The following is an 18,395-nucleotide window of genomic DNA, read 5'->3' as shown; positions in this document are numbered from 1 at the left end:
GGTCTCGTGGGTGGGGCCGCCTCATCAGCGCTTAACAGATCCAACGGTGGAGAAAGCAACGCCGTTCCCATTACGTCATATATATATATATATATATATATATATATATATATATATATATATATATATATATAGGCGCTGCCAAAAAAAATAATTTTATTGCGAGTTCAAATCATTTTGTTTTTATGTTTATTTTATTTATTTTATTATTATTATTATTATTATTATTATTATTATTATTATTATTATTATTATTATTATTATTATTATTATTATTATTATTATATCACCATCCAAGCTGGCCTACTCATGATTGGGTTCAATGTATCCTGTACAAAAGTCAAGAAAGCCTGAGAATTGACTCATGTTTGATCTTTACGAAACAATTATACGATCTCATCAAAGGCAGGGAGGAGGGGAAGAGAAACAAGAATTAGCTATAAAAACTTTACAGTAAATCTTCAAAGATCCAATTACCTTTGTAAGAAAAAGATAAATAAATATATAATTGAATGGACAGAAACAGGATTCAATAAGTCATATTTATTCTCATTACGTCTTGCCAACACTAGGATTTACATCCATCTCACTATGAGAGGAGTACAAACTTAAGACCATATCTAGTTGGATTACTACCCCTTGGCTTGCATGGACTCGAAGGAAGAACATGTCTTCAAAGTGGGCTTACAAAGGTTAGAATTGCAGGTTAGCGACTCCCAATGTACAGCCATCTTAAACTCAAACCATTCTTCATGGAGAGAAGAAAAAGTGGCCATGTTTCAAGGGTACAAACAATATTGGGAGAGATCACCACCACTTCAGTGAAATTGGTCAAAGTCAGTGAAGGTGAACCTTCCGACAAAAGAAGAAAAAACCCTTGAGCTTGGAACATGGATTGGCCATCCAACTAAAACACTCAACTCATCAATCATAGTTTGAGGGAAGGAGGAGAGTGACCCATAAATAAACCCTACGTCGAGTCCATGCAGAGCTCAGTTGGCTGCTCTGCGCTTGTTGATCTCCTTGGTAATGGCTGCAATGCAGCTTGAGCTCCTTGCGATGCTGCCTTTCTTGGCGATGTCCCTGTCGCCATGGCCGGTGGACTGCCCCCTCGCCCCTCTCGAGGACTTCCTCAAGATCTCTCTCACGGCGTCGGCCTGGAAGAGCACCGGGTGCGTCCTCCCGAGCCTGGTGAACCTTGCGCACATGCTCATGTGCGCTTCGAGCGCCTCCTCCTCCTTCCCACCATTCTTCGCCACCTCTTCCTTCACCGCCTCAGAGCACAGGCCGCATATCCACTTCCCCGCGAACCTCTCCCGCACGCGGCGGATGTACCCCGGCGTGCACTCCTCCGACATGCCGCAGCACTCGCACTGGGCGTCCTCCACCTCGGAGACGGGTGGGAGCGTCGTTTCCACGCCCTCTCTGCTCAGCTGGAAGGAGAGGTCGGATATCGCCCTCTGCAGGCCCTCCATGGAGATCCGCCGAGGCCTTTGGTGGTGGTGGAAGCTGTTCTTGGAGCAGGGAGCGATGAGCGTTTCTCCATTGGTTGCCATGGCGGTCTGTGAATGAGTTGAGCCAAACGAGATATATCAGCACTACTACTCAAGACAGTAATGAAGCTTCAAAAACAAATGTGGAGATCAGAAATGAAGCCTGAGATCAGCTTTGGCATCAAAGTGAGTTACTAACTCAAACCTACAGCCCTTTTTATAGCAGTCACTGAGAGCAAAACCTGAAAGCTCTAGATTTCTCGTGCAACTGGTGCACCTTTTCATTGCATGGCTATGGAGATCCCATCATTACTGACCTCAATCTTTCATATGGAGTTAAACCGCAGCATCATGGTGATCTATCATATGATAAAGCATTTGCTGGTCAGGAAGGATTAACAAAGAAACGTCATGAGATGAACGGATAACTGTATTGATGCTAGAAACTTACATGGAACAAGACGCTTTCAACTTGGCAATAAATTACAGACACTTGGGTCGAAATCTTGATGCAAAAGGTTTCACGTGTAGATCAACCAGAGCCATGTATGCACGGGCGCAGTAGTTTGCGTGGTGACATGGTTTCCTCCGGGCCATGGATTGGTACATGAATGTTACATGGCATTCACGAGAACGCCGATGCATGCGGAGAGAAGGGCCAATAGAACACAGAAGGAGTTTGAGAGGACGAACCTTTTCCTCTATGGTCGGAAGGTATCAGGGGGACATTCTATGGAGTTCTGGATCACTTGGGAATTGATGGTGGGGTTACGAGTAATGGGTGCAGAGAGATAAGGCTTCACTTGTTTTGTTGCAGTCCTTCTACCAGGAGATAAAGATGAGGTTGAAGACACACGAAGGATCACATGCTCTGTCATGCACAAACACTTTATTCACAGTGTTATCGATGCAAGCCTGAGGCTGTGATGACATCCGAAAGAGGTTCTGCTGAGATCCTGCCACAGCCACAGCTCTAGACACACTTAATTGCCGCTTCAAGGCAAGTAAAATGGAAGGAAGAAAGAGGAGTCATGCATGATAAAAGCACAGCATTTCATGCTGAGACCAAACACTGAACACTCCCATATATATGTTTGAATATGGCCTAAATCTCGCTCCTGTTGGAGAGCAAGTATCATGAGCTACAAATAATCAAGGTTTATATGTCACCCAACAATCGAGATCCAGGTGGATTTTGCCTATATGTCTGGTAGTCTGGGGAGCATGGTGACCTCACTCTCTAGCATCAATTCTTTATGTCCATTTCTCAATCCATCCATGAAGCTGCATCCTTCAAAAGTTCATTTAGACTGTATGTTTTACATGTTAATACACCATATGAGCCAATGAGGTAATACAGCATGGCCTGCTTCTCGAGTCTGCAGAAGAGTGGAACTAAGAATTAGTAGAAGTTGGTGAGGTTGGATATATATACAGCAAACAAGTCTCAACCCTCTTTTGAGCTCATCGTTGAAACAAAGAGAAGATACAGTTCTTAGGCCTCGATTCTTTGTCAGCTGAAACTGTTGAAAGTTTGACAGTAGTAGTAGATTCTTCTGAAACACAGGCAGAACATTAATTTTAGATAGGATTACATGATGAATTAAGCAGTTTGGCATAGATTGCGATCACAAAGACAAAAAAATTCTTGAACTTTATCAAACTGGTGAAACTCCAATCACATCTCAATCCATGAGAGACAATGCAGCAGAGCTGAAATGACCATTTTCTTATAGTTCCTCTTTCTGAAGTATTTTGATCTTTGAGATGTTCATTTCGTTTATCTTTTGTTCCTGAAAGGCTTGGATGAAGATTATGGACTCCTTCCAACACCATGGCAAATTGAAGGATGGATGACAGGTGCATTTTGAGATCAAATTAGTCACAAAAACTATGATGATGAGGAAAAACTATGATAATCAAATTAGTCACAAAAAATATGATGGATAATTTTTTGTTCTTATGATTGAAAAACACATCTGATCTTTAAATAATTGTGTTAGTTATATATGCCCTACAAGTCAATCACGTGAGTGATGATACTTGTGATTTAAAAAATAGTCTTTTAGCTTATTATATTTTTAGCATTTATTACTTTATATTACTTATTATATATATATATATAATATAATTTTATCACTTGATCTTTGAATAATTGAAGATCGGTGCATTTAATATGTAATTTCTCTATTTTATTCGTCCCATTGGAGAAATTAAAATAATAATATACGTCTAATATTTTTAACTATTATCGATGAGTGTAATACAATACATATTTTTAAAAAAAGTTAGGTTATAAGACTCAATCAATCATTTGACGGACTACACATGAAACAAATGATCATTTGAATACAAGGATGGGTACATAAGTTGTAAGAAATCACCATCTACATTAAATCCTTCATTGACTCGATGGATGGATTCCATCAAAAGCGTACTGAGAGTGATTGAGCCACTCTTGTTTGGTTCTTCGACACAGATCTTGTGGTGTACACATCCACCTTCTCAAGTTGGCCAAATGGCTTCTCTTCCTTCTCCTCCTTGTCTCTAACTTCGATGAAGTCCTTCATTTCCCCATTAAAGTTGCTAATTACCCTCGGAATAGTTCTTTAAAATTGCAAAAACAATACCCTAAGAAACTTGATCTTACTTTGGAAGGAATATATATATATTCATATTCTTTTTTCTTCTTCCTTAAAAGGTTTTTTTCCATCTTTAAATACCCTTCCCCTCCTCCTCCCCTCTCTCTCAAACCCAAGAGTTTCCTCTCTCTCTCTCTCTCTCTCTCTCTCTCTCTCTCTCTCTACATATAGACTCTCATTCTTCCAAATGGAGTCGTCGAGTGCAGCCAAGAGGCCGTGGCACATTGTGAGGGTTGTGTTCTACATGCACAGAAAGAACCTCTCCATTCACAAGCTCATGGTGGATCTCCATCTCCTCCTCAAGCGTGGCAAGAACGCCGGTAAAGCCCTCGGTCACCTAGTCACCTTCCACCACCACGGCCACCTCCATGGCATCGCTGCCATGTACTCGGGCTTTTCCTGCCGGTCCATGGATCCAGACCGCGCCTTCTACAGCCCCCGGGAGGTGGAGTTCAGCTGCAGCAGCACTCCTTCGTACCCTTCCCTCCATGCCATCAGGCGAAGGAACCGCCACCGCCGCTACGACTACGACTACGACGCTGTGGCGGTGGCGACTGCATTTGAGACACTGGACTTCGAGATATCTGATGCCGAGTCGGTCGTGCCGTCTCCATCACCGGCGGGCGCGCGACAACTGAGGATTACAGACTCACCATTTCCACTGACGGAAGATGAGGAAGCAGCCTACCAGCACATCGACCAGGAGGCAGAGGAGTTCATCAGGAGGTTCTACGAGCAGCTTCGTCTTCAGCAAAGGATTCCGGTGACGCCAGAATACAGTCACCACCGCCATGAACCATTGATGGGACGAGCATGACATGTTCTTCTTCATATATAGTCCTCTCTGAAACCTCCCACGTAGAACAGAACAGAATGTGAGTCCGTGTTGCTCACATCGTCTTTTCTTTCAGCAACACCATTGATTTCTGTACGGAAAGGAGCCGAGTGTAGAGCCGTAAATGAGATTGTAACTCTGGATGTTGGTGGATCTGAGCATTGGTCAAGCTCTTTTCCCATACTTGTTTCTCTCTTTCTCTTTTCGAGGCATCATATACGTAGAAGAGACTCCTTTAATCTATACTTCGACTATGGATTTATTGTTAGCTCTGAAGTCTGAAATCTGAATGCAGGTTTGCACCTAATGCAGATTACATTCTGCACTACTACTCTGTCTCTTTGACTTGAAAGTATCTCCTGATCATATTCCAAAAACCTTCATGATTTCACAGAGAGCATCCAAAATCCCCTGTAGGATTACACCTTATTGGATTATACTCTGCACACCTTTTAGATCTAAAAGGGCAGTTTGATCTACATAATTTTTTTGTGATCTTGAAATCCTTGATAAACATAAATTTCCCTATTTGACACTTACAATCAAATAATAAAAGCACTTAACCTCTTAGCCACTTACTAATGTACTTGCAGAGTTGATCTTATGATGGACTTATGCTGGATATCAATTAACTGCTCCTTTTCAGATGTTTCATGTTTCTGAACCTTAAAACAAAAGCTAAAAGAAAAAACATTGTACTCACCAAATCCTTTATGAACTTTTGCTCATTGCCCTCCACAGGATCAGAGTGAAATATTTGTAAGTTTAGAGTAAGAAATAGCATACCTCAGTCACATATTCACTGATATCAGCATGAATGAATTATGGAAGTCATGAACCTTTCCAGAACAACAATTCATGATTGCTTTCAGGACTTGATACAACTTAGTCGAATGTTAATCATGAGGATCTTAGATTTCAGTTGCCATTTTTCAGGACTTGATAGAACAAGTCTTAAATTGTTTTAGGAGTCAATTCTTTAGGTCAACAAATCATATCGGTGCACAACCAAGCTATATATGAACTCTAGTTGTCATCAAAGAAAACAGAAGGCACAAACTCTTATTCAAACATCAACAAGTTTTCTAAGTTTCTGACTCTAAAATCTAAGAATCTTGTCCAGTTATTGCATGAAACTCCACAATAAGGTGTATAAGAGGAATGCTTTCAAAGAGAATGGCATAACTAAAGCACAACAAAACCCAAAGAGCAAGCAATAATTCAATAAGCATCAAGAGGGAAGAAACACTGAAAAATGATGTCCTTTTTCATGTGTTGATGCATCTTGTCGCAACCAGAAGGACATTGATTCCATCAACATCACTCACTGAGGACCAGCTAAGCATGCTTCTTACGTAAGTAATGCATCCATGGATGGCTCTTTCCTATAGCAATTATGAGGAGTGAAAGGCTTCTCTTTGAATGCCTGCTGCATTGCTTTTTGGTATTTGAGAGAGATGCATAGCTGACAACTAAATCATTTTGAAAACTTGGATCCAAATTGATTGCATGGTTGTCATTGCTTTTTGGTATTTGTGTAGGTGGTGTAATGGCTAGGGCAGACAGTGACCATGCTAAGGACTGGTTTGGAAACTAAGGTGGGAACACTGGAAGAGTTGTATTATTAGGAAAAGGTCTCTCTCATGCATTTAAGTTTTCTTTTTCCACCTCTCATAATCAACAATCATGTATTTATTTGCATATTGATGCCATTCAACAAGCAAGTTTGATAGATGTAACATTTCCTCACTAGATCCCAATCAACTCTTATGATTAATTTATGATACACGACATGCATGATTTATCACCACATATATATTTGCTCCATATTTTTATCAAAAAAATTTATTTTAAAATATAATATTATTTTGATTTTATCATAAAGTGAAGAAAAATCTAATATTGGATGGGAGTGCCAGGAAAGATTTTTCTCTTTCCAAACCCTTAGCTTTTATATGCTTATTCAATAAGTCTATTTTGAATTCACCAGTAGCTAATGCTACACTAGTCATCCCTGCTGAAGCCTAACTTAGTAAGTTTAAGTTCTCATAAAAATTATACATACTATTATCCATTTTTATTCCAATTTGTCCAATAAGCTCAATCCCCCAAAGCCAATACCAAGAATCAACAATGAATCCAAAGAAATGTTATAAAAGGTTCTCCATAATGTGTAATCTACGCACCATACTCTTAATCAAGAACTTGATCTACTAAAATGATTAGATGTATATTCCATAATTGAGTTACATTTTAAAGTTAGGGATCAACTCTTTGAGATGGATTAATGATAAAGTCAAGATTTCTAATGATAGACGTTCCATCCGCTTATAATACCATCATCAAATATTCAATCCTCAACTTATAACATACTCTTCAAATTACCCAATGAATGAGTTCATTTTTTACTATATTATTATTTAAATTAGGACATAATACATGCTATTTGTTTATATTTCAAATCCTTCAAACCCACTTAACCATCTAAGAGACTTTGCCTTAAAAGTCTCGATAATATTATTTAACTTTTGTATATCTCTCGAATTCTTAGAATCCATTACTAACTTAAAAATGAAAGAAACTTTATCATATCATATACACCTTCGATATAATTTTATAGGATCATCAATCAAAATCTTAACTTTTGATGCTGATGGTCATGAAAGTGGACGCTAATTGAAACCAAAGTCTCTTTACATTTAAGTGTTATATCCACTATTTTCTGTACCAAGTATATCCAATCAAAAAAATCAATCGGTGGACATGAGGTACCATCGTTTTCATCAAAATAATGATCTAAATGTAAATTCACATCCTGAAATCATTCGTGTGTTGCACGAGGCCAAGACAGGTTGAATCCGCATCAGGTAAAGCAATGATTATATTACAATATATAATATCATGAAGAATATATATATATATATATATATGTATATATATATATATGTATATATATATATATGTATATATATATATGTATGTATATATATATATGTATATATATATATATATGTATGTATATATATATATATGTATATGTATATATATGTATATGTATATATATATATATGTATATATATGTATGTATATATATATATATGTATATATATATATATATGTATATATATATATGTATATATATATATGTATATATATATATATGTATATATATATATACTATCATCATCTGTTATGCATGGATAATAATTTTATCCATGCGACCGAGCATATGTTGTGGCCATTATGTGGCCCAATTATATGACCCAATTTGTGATCCAATTATGTGGGCCAATGTTATTGTATTGGGCTATATTCGCTGGTATGAGCCCATTGAGATCGGTATGCACCAAAGGCCGTGTATATAAGCGGCATTGCCGAGATTAGGGTTTGGGTTGGGGAAACGGCTCGGTTGCGTCTCCTTCTTCCGCTGCATCGCGGCTCGCTACTCGGTACTCGCTGCTCGCTGCTCGCTGCATTAGGAGGAGAAAATGGCAGATACGAAGGCTGTTACTATTCGAACCCGGAAATTCATGACCAATCGCCTCCTTTCCAGGAAGCAATTCGTCGGTTCCGCAGTCTTGACCCTCTGTTTTCCTTGGATTTCTGGGCAAAGATCCTATTTTGATGACGCTTTCTTGTCTTCATTGGTTGCTTTCAGGTCATCGACGTTCTTCATCCTGGGAGAGCAAATGTCTCCAAGGTGGGCGACTTTCCACGTGATGCGTCACGTTTAGGGTTGCACGTTGCTATTTTCTGAAGCGAGTTTGCTTGCTCTGTGGTCGGTGATGGTGCAGGCGGAATTGAAGGAGAAGTTGGCGAAGCTGTATGAGGTGAACGATACCAACACGATCTTTGTGTTCAAGTTCCGGACGCACTTTGGAGGAGGGAAGTCGACGGGATTCGGTTTGATCTACGACACCGTAGAGAACGCCAAGAAGTATGAGCCCAAGTATCGGCTTATTAGGGTATGCTTCCATATTTTAGTTTCGCGAGCCCAGAAGTTTAGTTGCTTGTTGGTTATTTAGATATTGGTTGCGTATTGAATAGCCTGTTTATGGGTAATGCTTGATCTGGTCCCTCTTTTCATTAGATTGAGTCTTTCGTCTCCTGAACTGTTTTGGTAGATTAGTCTTTAATATTCTAGTAACAAATCGGATTTTTAAGAGGATGCCTGATGTTGCAAGACTGGTCGTGGTGTGGATTTTGGAAGATGTAGGGGTAATGTTGTGCCATATTTTCCATCAAATGAGATGTTCTGTGTTGCTTGGATGGACTTTTTTTAGAGGGAAATGTATGTAGAAAGTAAAGGTGATAGAGCAACAGTTATTCTTGAAATTTATAACAAAATATGTCCATTGCTGTCTGTTTCTTTTCTTTAATCCCTTATTTCTTATTCCTGTTTTTATTTCGCTCACAGACTGCTGTTTGATTTTATTGTTTCTTTACCTGCGTGCCTTTTCTTGTATTGCTTGACAATACTACAAAGCATTTCTTCTAATTGCAATGCTTGGCATAATCTCCGTTTAGTTGATGATATCATGAAAGAACACCATAAAGAAATTGCCATCTTGGGGACCTTTGTTATCTTCTTTTTTTATTTTATATTCAAAGTTGCTTGTTGGCCATTGTTTGTAATACTTGTGCTGCCAAAGTGGCATACTGAAAAGTGAATTGCTATCTGTAATCTGCGGTGCCCAAAATTTTGAGGTGGATTAATATGTTTTGCCATCCTCCTGTCTCCTATTACAGGTTGTAGGAGCTATCACATGAAAAATTCAGAGATTATTTGATGCAATGCTAGCCTGTAGACTGATACTTGTTAACAGTTTTGTGCCTTTTAATTTATGATTTTGTTTAATATCCATTGTATTCCATAAAAAATTCTTGCACATTTTATCGTTTTTGTAGTTCCATGATTAGGCTGTGGATATGATATGGCTGTGTTATGTCCTTTTTTTCAATTTTTTTAACTGCATATGATGCAACTTTCAGATATATATACTTAATGCAGATTGGCCTTATTTATGTGCTTTGTTTTGACTCTGCTTATTTTTTCTGCTGTTGCTGAATTACATGTGAATGTCAGTTTCTTTTGGGTAAATTTGGACGTCTGGTATGCTGTCTAATTATATTTGACGAAACAAAAAGTGTTATATTTTTACATTGTTACAATAATTAAAATTCTAAGTTTCTTCTTATATTAAACTAAAAATGCGTCTGAGCAATCTAACTTTTTTTAAAGATCTACAATCCAGAATGAGCCAAGAGGAATGGATGGGGGGGGATATATTGTCTTAGCTGAGACATTATTATCTGCATGCATAATTCCCTGGATGTCTACATGTATATCTATCTTTTGTTTTTACCTTCGAATGTTTTCATGAATAAATGTTACTAGTCATGAACCACTGCTTTTTTTTTTGGCATATTTGAAGCTAATCCTGATCTACATATATGGTGTTTTGACAGAATGGACTTGCAACAAAAGTAGAGAAATCAAGGAAACAGATGAAGGAAAGGAAGAACAGGGCGAAGAAAGTCCGTGGTGTTAAGAAGGTAAGCTGTCTGATCTTCTCGATATCTTACAATCTACATCAGTAGTACTGTAAAAGCGCTTTCTGTATGGACAAATAGTAGGCCTTTCTAGGTATAGCAAATCACCAAGGAACAACCTTTACAGTTTCAGTTTCTGGTCCAGGCTGCAATTTTTCTGCAGTGTTCTTTGGCTTTTAAGTTCTTGTAAATTCACACCATGCATTGGCTTAATTGGAGATGCTTACTCTTCATTCTTGATGTCCAGACAAAGGCTGGAGATGCTGCTAAGGCTGGGAAGAAGAAATAAGCCAAACAGCAAGTCTTGCTACCGTACTCTACTGTTCATCATAGACGTTCTTGGTCACCTAATCCACATTTTCTGAGTTGTCTCAGAAGGATGATTTTGTATTTGGTTGAGTTCAGTTTCAAGACATTTTCTGCTGTTCTGATCTTAGTTATTCATCAATTATGATGTCTTGTTTGATTTGTCATGAGCACATATTTTGCAACTAGCACTCCCGACTTGTTTGAAGAACTATTTGACATGTCTTAAAGCATGTCACTTCCTATGCACTGACAAATCCATCTTAGAGAAACAGATTAAACATGAAGCATTTGTATGATTTAACACAAGGCAGCACCAAATTGTTTGCAGCAAATAGCAGAAGATATTTGGGGTTGTGAGACTGTGCATCTTGGAATCAATAACCTTCTTCATAACTGCTAGAGCTCATTGCATTGAACTGAGAATGAGAGGCTGCTGCAACAATATCATCTCCAATGCTCGAACCATCAGTGGCCAGCTTGGTCACAGCTGACTCGGAGTCATCTTCTCCCAGCATCTCCTCCAATGCGCTCTCCACGCATCTCATTGCGTTGTACTGAGAGTGCGAGGCTGCAACAGGAGCATCTCCAATGCTCCAACCATCAGTGGCCAGCTTGGTCACAGGAGACTGAGTCATCTTCTCCCAGCATCTCCTCCATTGTGCTATCCACGAATCTCATTGCATCATACTGAGAGTGCGAGGCTGCAACAAGAGCAGCGCCAACGCTCGAACCATCAGTGGCCAGCTTGGTCACAGCAGACTCGGAGTCATCTTCTCCCAGCATCTCCTCCAATGTGCTCTCCACGAATCTCATTGCTTCATACTGAGAGTGCGAGGCTGCAACAAGAGCAGCGCCAACGCTCGAACCATCAGTGGCCAGCTTGGTCACAGCAGACTCGGAGTCGCCTTCTCCCAGCATCTTCTCCAATGTATTCTGGACGCATCCCATTGCGTTGTTCTGAGAGTGCGAGGCTGCAACAAGAGTATCTCCAATGCTCGAACCATCAGTGGCCAGGTTGGTCACAGGAGACTCGGAGTCATCTTCTCCCAGCATCTCCTCCAATGTGCTCTCCACGAATCTCATTGCATCATACTGAGAGTGCGAGGCTGCAACAAGAGCAGCGCCAACGCTCGAACCATCAGTGGCCAGCTTGGTCACGGCAGACTCGGAGTCATCTTCTCCCAGCATCTCCTCCAATGTGCTCTCCACGAATCTCATTGCTTCATACTGAGAGTGCGAGGCTGCAACAAGAGCAGAGCCAACGCTCGAACCATCAGTGGCCAGCTTGGTCACAGCAGACTCGGAGTCATCTTCTCCCAGCATCTCCTCCAATGTGCTCTCCACGCATCTCATTGCATCGGACTGAGAGTGCGAGGTTGCAACAAGAGCAGCGCCAATGCTCGAACCATCAGTGGCCAGCTTGGTCACGGCAGGCTTGGAGTCATCTTCTCCCAGCATCTCCTCCAATGTGCTCTCCACGCATCTCATTGCATTGTACTGAGAGTGGGAGGCTGCAACAAGAGCAGCTCCAATGCTCGAACCATCATTGGCCAGCTTGATCACAGCAGACTCGGAGTCATCTTCTCCAAGCAGCTCCCGTAACGTGCTCTTCACGCATCTCCGAAACTTGCTGTAGTGCTCGAAGAGCCCCCCATCCACAGCTACCACAGCCTTCTTCTTCCCATCATCACTGCCAACCCTCCCCTGCTTCAAGAGAACACCTGCTATCCCTGCGGCAGCAAGTCGAGCCGCGCGCTCCGCGATCGCGTCGCAGATCCTTACAACCATTCTTCTTGTGTCCATGGAGGTGCCATCCACCTGATACAACTCAGAAGGGAAGCTTAAATGAAAACAGATCTCACGGTCATGGTGGCCAAGTGGAAGAACAAGACAAGTACCCCAAATATCTCCTTCAACTTGCTCCCGACGACGCCGAGATTGGATGTCGTATCGTGATTCATGGCAGACACCACCGGAGTCCTGCACAATTACAAATCAAGGTTGGAAACATAAATGGCAGCAGAAACTATTTGGGGACACTGCAAGCCTAGTACATACGTTAGTATGAAAGGTTCTTCGAGTTTAGAGGGAACAGTATCACCGAACAGAGCAGCTTCTTCTGCTAATCTCAACAGGACTCGTCTCACAAGTTCTCCCAGATACATCCCCGAGATCAACTTCTCAAAGATCTGAAGAACAAGGAAGACAAAGCACACCATGAGTCCTAAAGATCGGCACATAGATGATGGATATCATGGCTGAATACATGCCTGTTCACCAGGGTTGATGCTCTCCCAGTCCAATGCTTGGTCATACTCTGTTATGGGAAGGTGACATGACTGGAAGTTGCCCCATTCCATGTTTATAACCTGCAAATCCATACATTAAGCTCACAAGAATTAATGAGAGCATCTCAAGGGTGAACTTAATGAGAAATCATCAAGCGAAGCAATCACCATCTCCCCTGATTGAGGTTGAAGGCCATGGCACCTGGGGATTGCACTTGAACTTTCTACATAGGCTGCATTTGTTCCAGTTCCAAGAATGACAGCTAGAACAACATCCTTATCGTAGAATCTGGAACCTGCCAATGTGCCGACTGCATCGTTTACCTGCATCTCCAGAGCACAATGCATCTTAAATCGCAGAATCCGATGGATGAATGCAACTAATGTTCTTGGTGGATCAACTGGAAAGATGTTAGGATTTACCAGCGCTGCGACGCGCATGTCAAGATGTTGCCTCTCCATGGCTTCAGTCAGCTCAACAGATATATCTTTTCCAACCTGAATCCAACAGATCGATCGATACAGAACTCAAATTATACGGAGAACAAAGAGGTCTACGATAGATACTGAGTCTATTTAAGTGAAAAGAGTGAGAATCATATCAATCACTTCATAGATAATTTAGGTCAGCTATCATGATATAATATTCTCAGAAGTCTTTCCTCTGTTACAGCTAATATAGTAGGTTAAACAGGACTTACAGTCTCATCGATAGAGAAACCCTTAGTCCACTTGACAAGAACTCCAGTTGAAACTGAAGACTGCCTCATTGGGAAAGAGAATGTGAAGCCAATCTCTCTCTGTCTGCCACCTTCTATGAGACAATCTTTGGCAGCAAAGTCTGCTAATTCTATCGCGATGAAATCGAATAACTCCTAAAAGAAAAACCAATGACGAGCAACTCGGAGTCATGGTAAAGAAATCTGGAAGAACAGTATGAAGCAGCAGGTGAATTGCTCACATCAGAGCTTCCAAACATCAAGTGCGGGGGAATGGGAACCTCTTTGCTTTCTTGTTCGATGATACCTCTTTCCTTCCCACCTAGCTGTACTCGAAGAACGCGGAAGTTTGTTCCTCCGAGGTCCAATCCATAAAACAGTCCTTCTTCATCCCTAAGGTTGTAAAAGAAGAGAAGAAGAGCTGTGGTCGATATAAGTTGTTCAAAGAGTCGGTCTTTCGCACCAGATCTCAAAGAAGATGATGTGTTGGGAGGAGGGATGGAGAGGGCGTACCCCGTCGGGAGCTTGTCGACGAAGCTGGGTAGCATCCTGAGCTTGCTCCCGCCGGCGTCTGCCGCGAGGAGGCCGGCGTGCATCTCAGCCGCCATCGCCTGAGCCACCTGCTTCAACCTCTCGGTCGGCGTTGCGCACGCCTCCTCGAGCTGCCTCACGATCTCCTCCGCCCGCGGCCACCGACGCGTCCTCCGCCTCACGACCTCCGCCGCCGCCGCTGCCAGTGCGCACACCACCGCTGTCGCTGCCGCCGCTGTCCTCATCACTTACTTCCTACAACAACTACGACAGACGGCTCAAGAAGCCGAAGCTTTTATAGACCCAATCGGGGTGGCAAACACAGGAGGGAGAAGGGGAGCAGCTACTGTTCACGTGAAGAGTTACGCGCCTCTTCTTTTTCCTTGTTTGCATGCGTATCTGTTTTTGCCTGCCTTGGGAGTCGCAACGCTCGCGTGGCTTGTGATGGCTGTTTGTTGCAGGACGATAACACTCGTGCATGGAGAGGGACGAAGGAAGCGAGAGGGTGATGATTAAGAGCCGTTTTGTTTGCTTCCACCTGACCGAGTCACCCCCGATAAGTTTCAGGGGTGACTTGGACGATTGCATTTATTGAAATATCCAACTTGGATATTATATTGAAAATATTGGAAAATCAAATCGGATCATGTCCAGCTAATAGTATACACCAGTCCAAAAATGGGATCGACTTTGAAATGATCCACCAATGACAAAAAAGAATTCTCTTTATTTTGTTCATCATTGACAAGTATTTCCACCCAAAATGCTTCTTTTTCTTTTGAACTACATTCTTATACTATTAATGACATGAGTAGATAGGATTAACAAGTGAAGGTGAACCTCCAATAGCACATACATCCAAGTCTTGAAGGAAGAAGCATGGAACCAAACAGGCAGCTGCCATGGCTTGCCATCTCTCTATCCCATGCCTAGGAGTTACCAATTATCCTTATCTTGATGTCAGGAGAGACGGCAGTCATCACGCCAAGTTCATCCACAACTCAGGAACTCATCTCTGGCAATTGTAAGTGCACCCGCATCTCATTCTGCTGTCCTACCCCACCTTTTGCGTACACGGCCATTGTACGCTACACACAAAGTGACTTGAGATGTTAAACTTTTGAGCTTGTTATTGTTCCTAGAAGTCAATCTCAGCTGGTTAAGCATGAAGCAAACATGATCAAGTCTTAAACTTCAACTTATGAGACATATGTTGATTTCCAGAGAAAAAAAGTGACATTCTTCATGAACATAGCATCTATATAGAGGCATGCTATAAAGTAGATAGAATGAGAGAAAGACCATTTTACTACATGAAAGTGGCAATGTGAGTGAATGAATGAATGGACACCTGAGTGTGTGTTTACTAGAATGACTGGCTTAAAATGATATTTATTAAACCAAGGGACCATAATTTCTGGAGATGAAGAACAAAAGATGATATCTAGCTATACATTATAAGATGCTCCATATAACCACAAAAATAATTTGCTCGATTTGTGATGTCATGCCTAATATCACATAGACTGTTTGCCATTTATAAGATCATAAGAGAAACAGAAATCATGTTCCTAGTCTGCATTTTGTTTAAAGAAGTTTATTTCTTTGCAACAATTTCAACGAAGATGGTAATTATGAAAAGCAACTCATGGCAGACACAATGTAAGACCAGCACAAGCTAACACACCATCAACATATATAACCAGCACACAGAGAAAACCTACATCTCTTCAAGTTTTTCTGGACATCCTCAACATGCAGGTCACCATGTCCAACATGATTAATCATGCAAAAAAAAGTCTAATTAACATTGTCTTCTTGTAAAGAAATTGACTAATGACGATGCTTCATTACCAGCATGCAACAGATTATGCATTCATTGTACTCAATGCAGTGTCAGGTAGACTGTAAGCCATAAGGACTTAAGATGAGCTAATTCAAATGGTTCAAACACTGTATGTCAAATTCGGAATCTTTGATAAGGAAGATAATCACCAAACCTCACAAGACTGCACTGTCCAGGAGTCATGGGTTCATCATAGATGCCAGTGATCAAAGACGGCTTTATTCACAGTAACACCACCAGAATCCTGACAATCAATAATTTAAATGCAAGTAAAAGAAAAGACATACAATATTACATATCAAGTTATCATCACAAGATTTTGATTGATGCATGGGAGGATTACACCTGCTTGCATGTAGCGAACATGAAAAGGAAACCAAACTGGATGTCCTGAAAAAACTAAAAGATTAAAACCGCAATCTGTAGGGTCAGTAGGTGCTTATTCTAAGGTGAATCTGAACATGATTCATATTGCCTTGTCCCACTAGACTCTGTAGAAGATTGTCATTGCAATAAATTGATGACTTATAAAACTAAACAACCAAATTTCGCTTTTTAGCATGTAAAACTTAAAATATGAGAATTTACATAATTGGCAGTCTGTTTTCCTGCCAAATAGCAACTTCAAGATGAGCAGAGGAGACAAATGAAAATGATGACATAACAGTCTCCATATTTAGATTTGTGAACCTCAGTGACCAATGGTGCATTAGCATATACCATATGTGCTAGATCTGAGGCTCTTTGAAAGATAGAAATGCGCAAAATATTTGAAACTTTAGGATGCCAAAGCCATTGAATCGAAAGACACCTGACTAAATTTGTTCAAAGCATATAGGAAATAGCTTCCTTAATAACTTAGGGGAAAGCAGCCAATTTTATAGAATGAAATAGAAACGAATCACACATATTCCTTAAAAGAATAATAAACCTAGATTCAACAGTAGATTGATAGTGGCCTTGTTTTCAGCTTGAGATAACCTACACGCAATTTAGTGATGATGGAAGCGTCAGGAAACTGCAGCAAATTTCAAATATAGTATTCCATCCACTGAAAGGTAAAATTCGTCTCCGAATGCAAACGGTTAGGGGTTTATACATGTGAATCACTATGTATGCCGACTAGATCATTCGATAACCAGCTAGAACATTTTATCTCAAAGAGAGGGTTTTTACATTGAATCCACATCACAATCGAGGAATCTCATAAGAGGTCACTCATGAAGAACGCCCAAAGTTTGCAATAGGAGCGAGAACCAGGAAATAGCGCCGGCGACAGCCCTAGACGGAACAGGTGACTCCGAATGCACCGATCGACCACAAAAATCATCGAAATATTGATCCGCTCAAGGAAACGGGGGAACAAGAGATGGGGAAGTACCTGAGGAAAGAAAGCGGTCTGGGCCCAGGCTCCGCCAGCCGCCGTTTGGTGCTGATCGACCACCTCACGCATCAGGTGGTCGTCGACGTACGATTCCCCTCTCCTCTGTAGCCTCTACGACGGGGTCGTCGTAAGTCAACCAACCAATCGGTTGGCATATTTATACGTCATCAAGCAAGGGAGATGATCGAGTGATGACCGTCGATCCTTCCCTTTGCGAATCTCGACGCAGCGTCCGGAGCCCTAACTAAGAAAACGGGTTAAATTAATCCTTCTAATTTGCGGAATATCATGTAATTAATTATATAGCCCCTAATTAATATTTCATATACGTCACATTAATTGGAAAGATGTTATCGGCTTGAATTTGTCAGTCCAAAATCCAACTGATCTCAACCTTTCTTTTCCCCCAAAATTAACTCGCAAGAAGCTCATATACCTTCCACAAGGAATTAATTGAAAGAGAAGATTCTGAAACATATCAAGCAACTCAATTCCTCTGTTTCAGTAATACAAGTTTATATCTTTCTTAATAAAAAAATTCAGAGTTTTTATAAAATAGATTTGGCTTAACGTGTATTATTTTATTTTCTTTTTTTAACAATTAGATAATACCCCATTTCCTTTTTTTTTTCTTTGTTTGCATTAGATTTGGGCTTGATTTAATGCATTCTAGAGGCCCATTGGGCTCCTTGTTTTTGTGTGCTTCATAGTTGATAAGGCCCAGTAAAAATTAAGTTCCCCCCTGCTTGAAACATGACATTACATTCTTATACACATGCATGCACATTATATATA

At 40.7% G+C, this 18,395-nt stretch overlaps 3 protein-coding genes and 1 pseudogene across 3 annotated transcripts; 2 read left to right on the top strand and 2 right to left on the bottom strand.

Annotated features, from left to right (window-relative positions):
- Positions 1-525: 525 nt before the first annotated feature.
- On the bottom strand, positions 526-1,668 carry LOC135677659 (uncharacterized). The gene has a single exon (XM_065190029.1). It carries the CDS (start codon positions 1,554-1,556, stop codon positions 993-995), a length of 564 nt encoding a protein of 187 aa, XP_065046101.1. The 5' UTR covers positions 1,557-1,668; the 3' UTR covers positions 526-992.
- A 2,585-nt stretch (positions 1,669-4,253) lies between these two features.
- On the top strand, positions 4,254-5,215 carry LOC135677657 (uncharacterized). The gene has a single exon (XM_065190028.1). It carries the CDS (start codon positions 4,323-4,325, stop codon positions 4,950-4,952), a length of 630 nt encoding a protein of 209 aa, XP_065046100.1. The 5' UTR covers positions 4,254-4,322; the 3' UTR covers positions 4,953-5,215.
- Positions 5,216-8,361: 3,146 nt separating this feature from the next.
- LOC103987036 (small ribosomal subunit protein eS24z) lies at positions 8,362-10,996 on the top strand. Its single transcript, XM_009405221.3, has 5 exons — positions 8,362-8,533; positions 8,629-8,670; positions 8,765-8,935; positions 10,440-10,526; positions 10,771-10,996. Exons 1-5 carry the CDS (start codon positions 8,459-8,461, stop codon positions 10,810-10,812), a joined length of 417 nt encoding a protein of 138 aa, XP_009403496.1. The 5' UTR covers positions 8,362-8,458; the 3' UTR covers positions 10,813-10,996.
- A 167-nt stretch (positions 10,997-11,163) lies between these two features.
- LOC135675835 (hexokinase-2-like) lies at positions 11,164-17,737 on the bottom strand (annotated as a pseudogene).
- Between the last annotated feature and the right edge of the window lie 658 nt (positions 17,738-18,395).

Source organism: Musa acuminata, chromosome BXJ1-6 (genome assembly GCF_036884655.1).
Source record: "Musa acuminata AAA Group cultivar baxijiao chromosome BXJ1-6, Cavendish_Baxijiao_AAA, whole genome shotgun sequence".
In the NCBI taxonomy this organism is placed as follows: domain Eukaryota; kingdom Viridiplantae; phylum Streptophyta; class Magnoliopsida; order Zingiberales; family Musaceae; genus Musa; species Musa acuminata.
The sequence above is the reverse complement of the archived record's forward strand: the minus strand, read 5'-3'. Positions and strand labels throughout refer to the sequence as shown.

Coding starts and splice junctions, on each gene's coding strand:
- LOC135677659 (XM_065190029.1), bottom strand. CDS start 1,556: ATGGCAACCAATGGAGAAACGCTCATCGCTCCCTGCTCCAAGAACAGC.
- LOC135677657 (XM_065190028.1), top strand. CDS start 4,323: ATGGAGTCGTCGAGTGCAGCCAAGAGGCCGTGGCACATTGTGAGGGTT.
- LOC103987036 (XM_009405221.3), top strand. CDS start 8,459: ATGGCAGATACGAAGGCTGTTACTATTCGAACCCGGAAATTCATGACC. Junction 8,534..8,628: donor TCCTTTCCAGGAAGCAATTC/GTCGGTTCCGCA, acceptor GGTTGCTTTCAG/GTCATCGACGTTCTTCATCC. Junction 8,936..10,439: donor CCAAGTATCGGCTTATTAGG/GTATGCTTCCAT, acceptor GTGTTTTGACAG/AATGGACTTGCAACAAAAGT.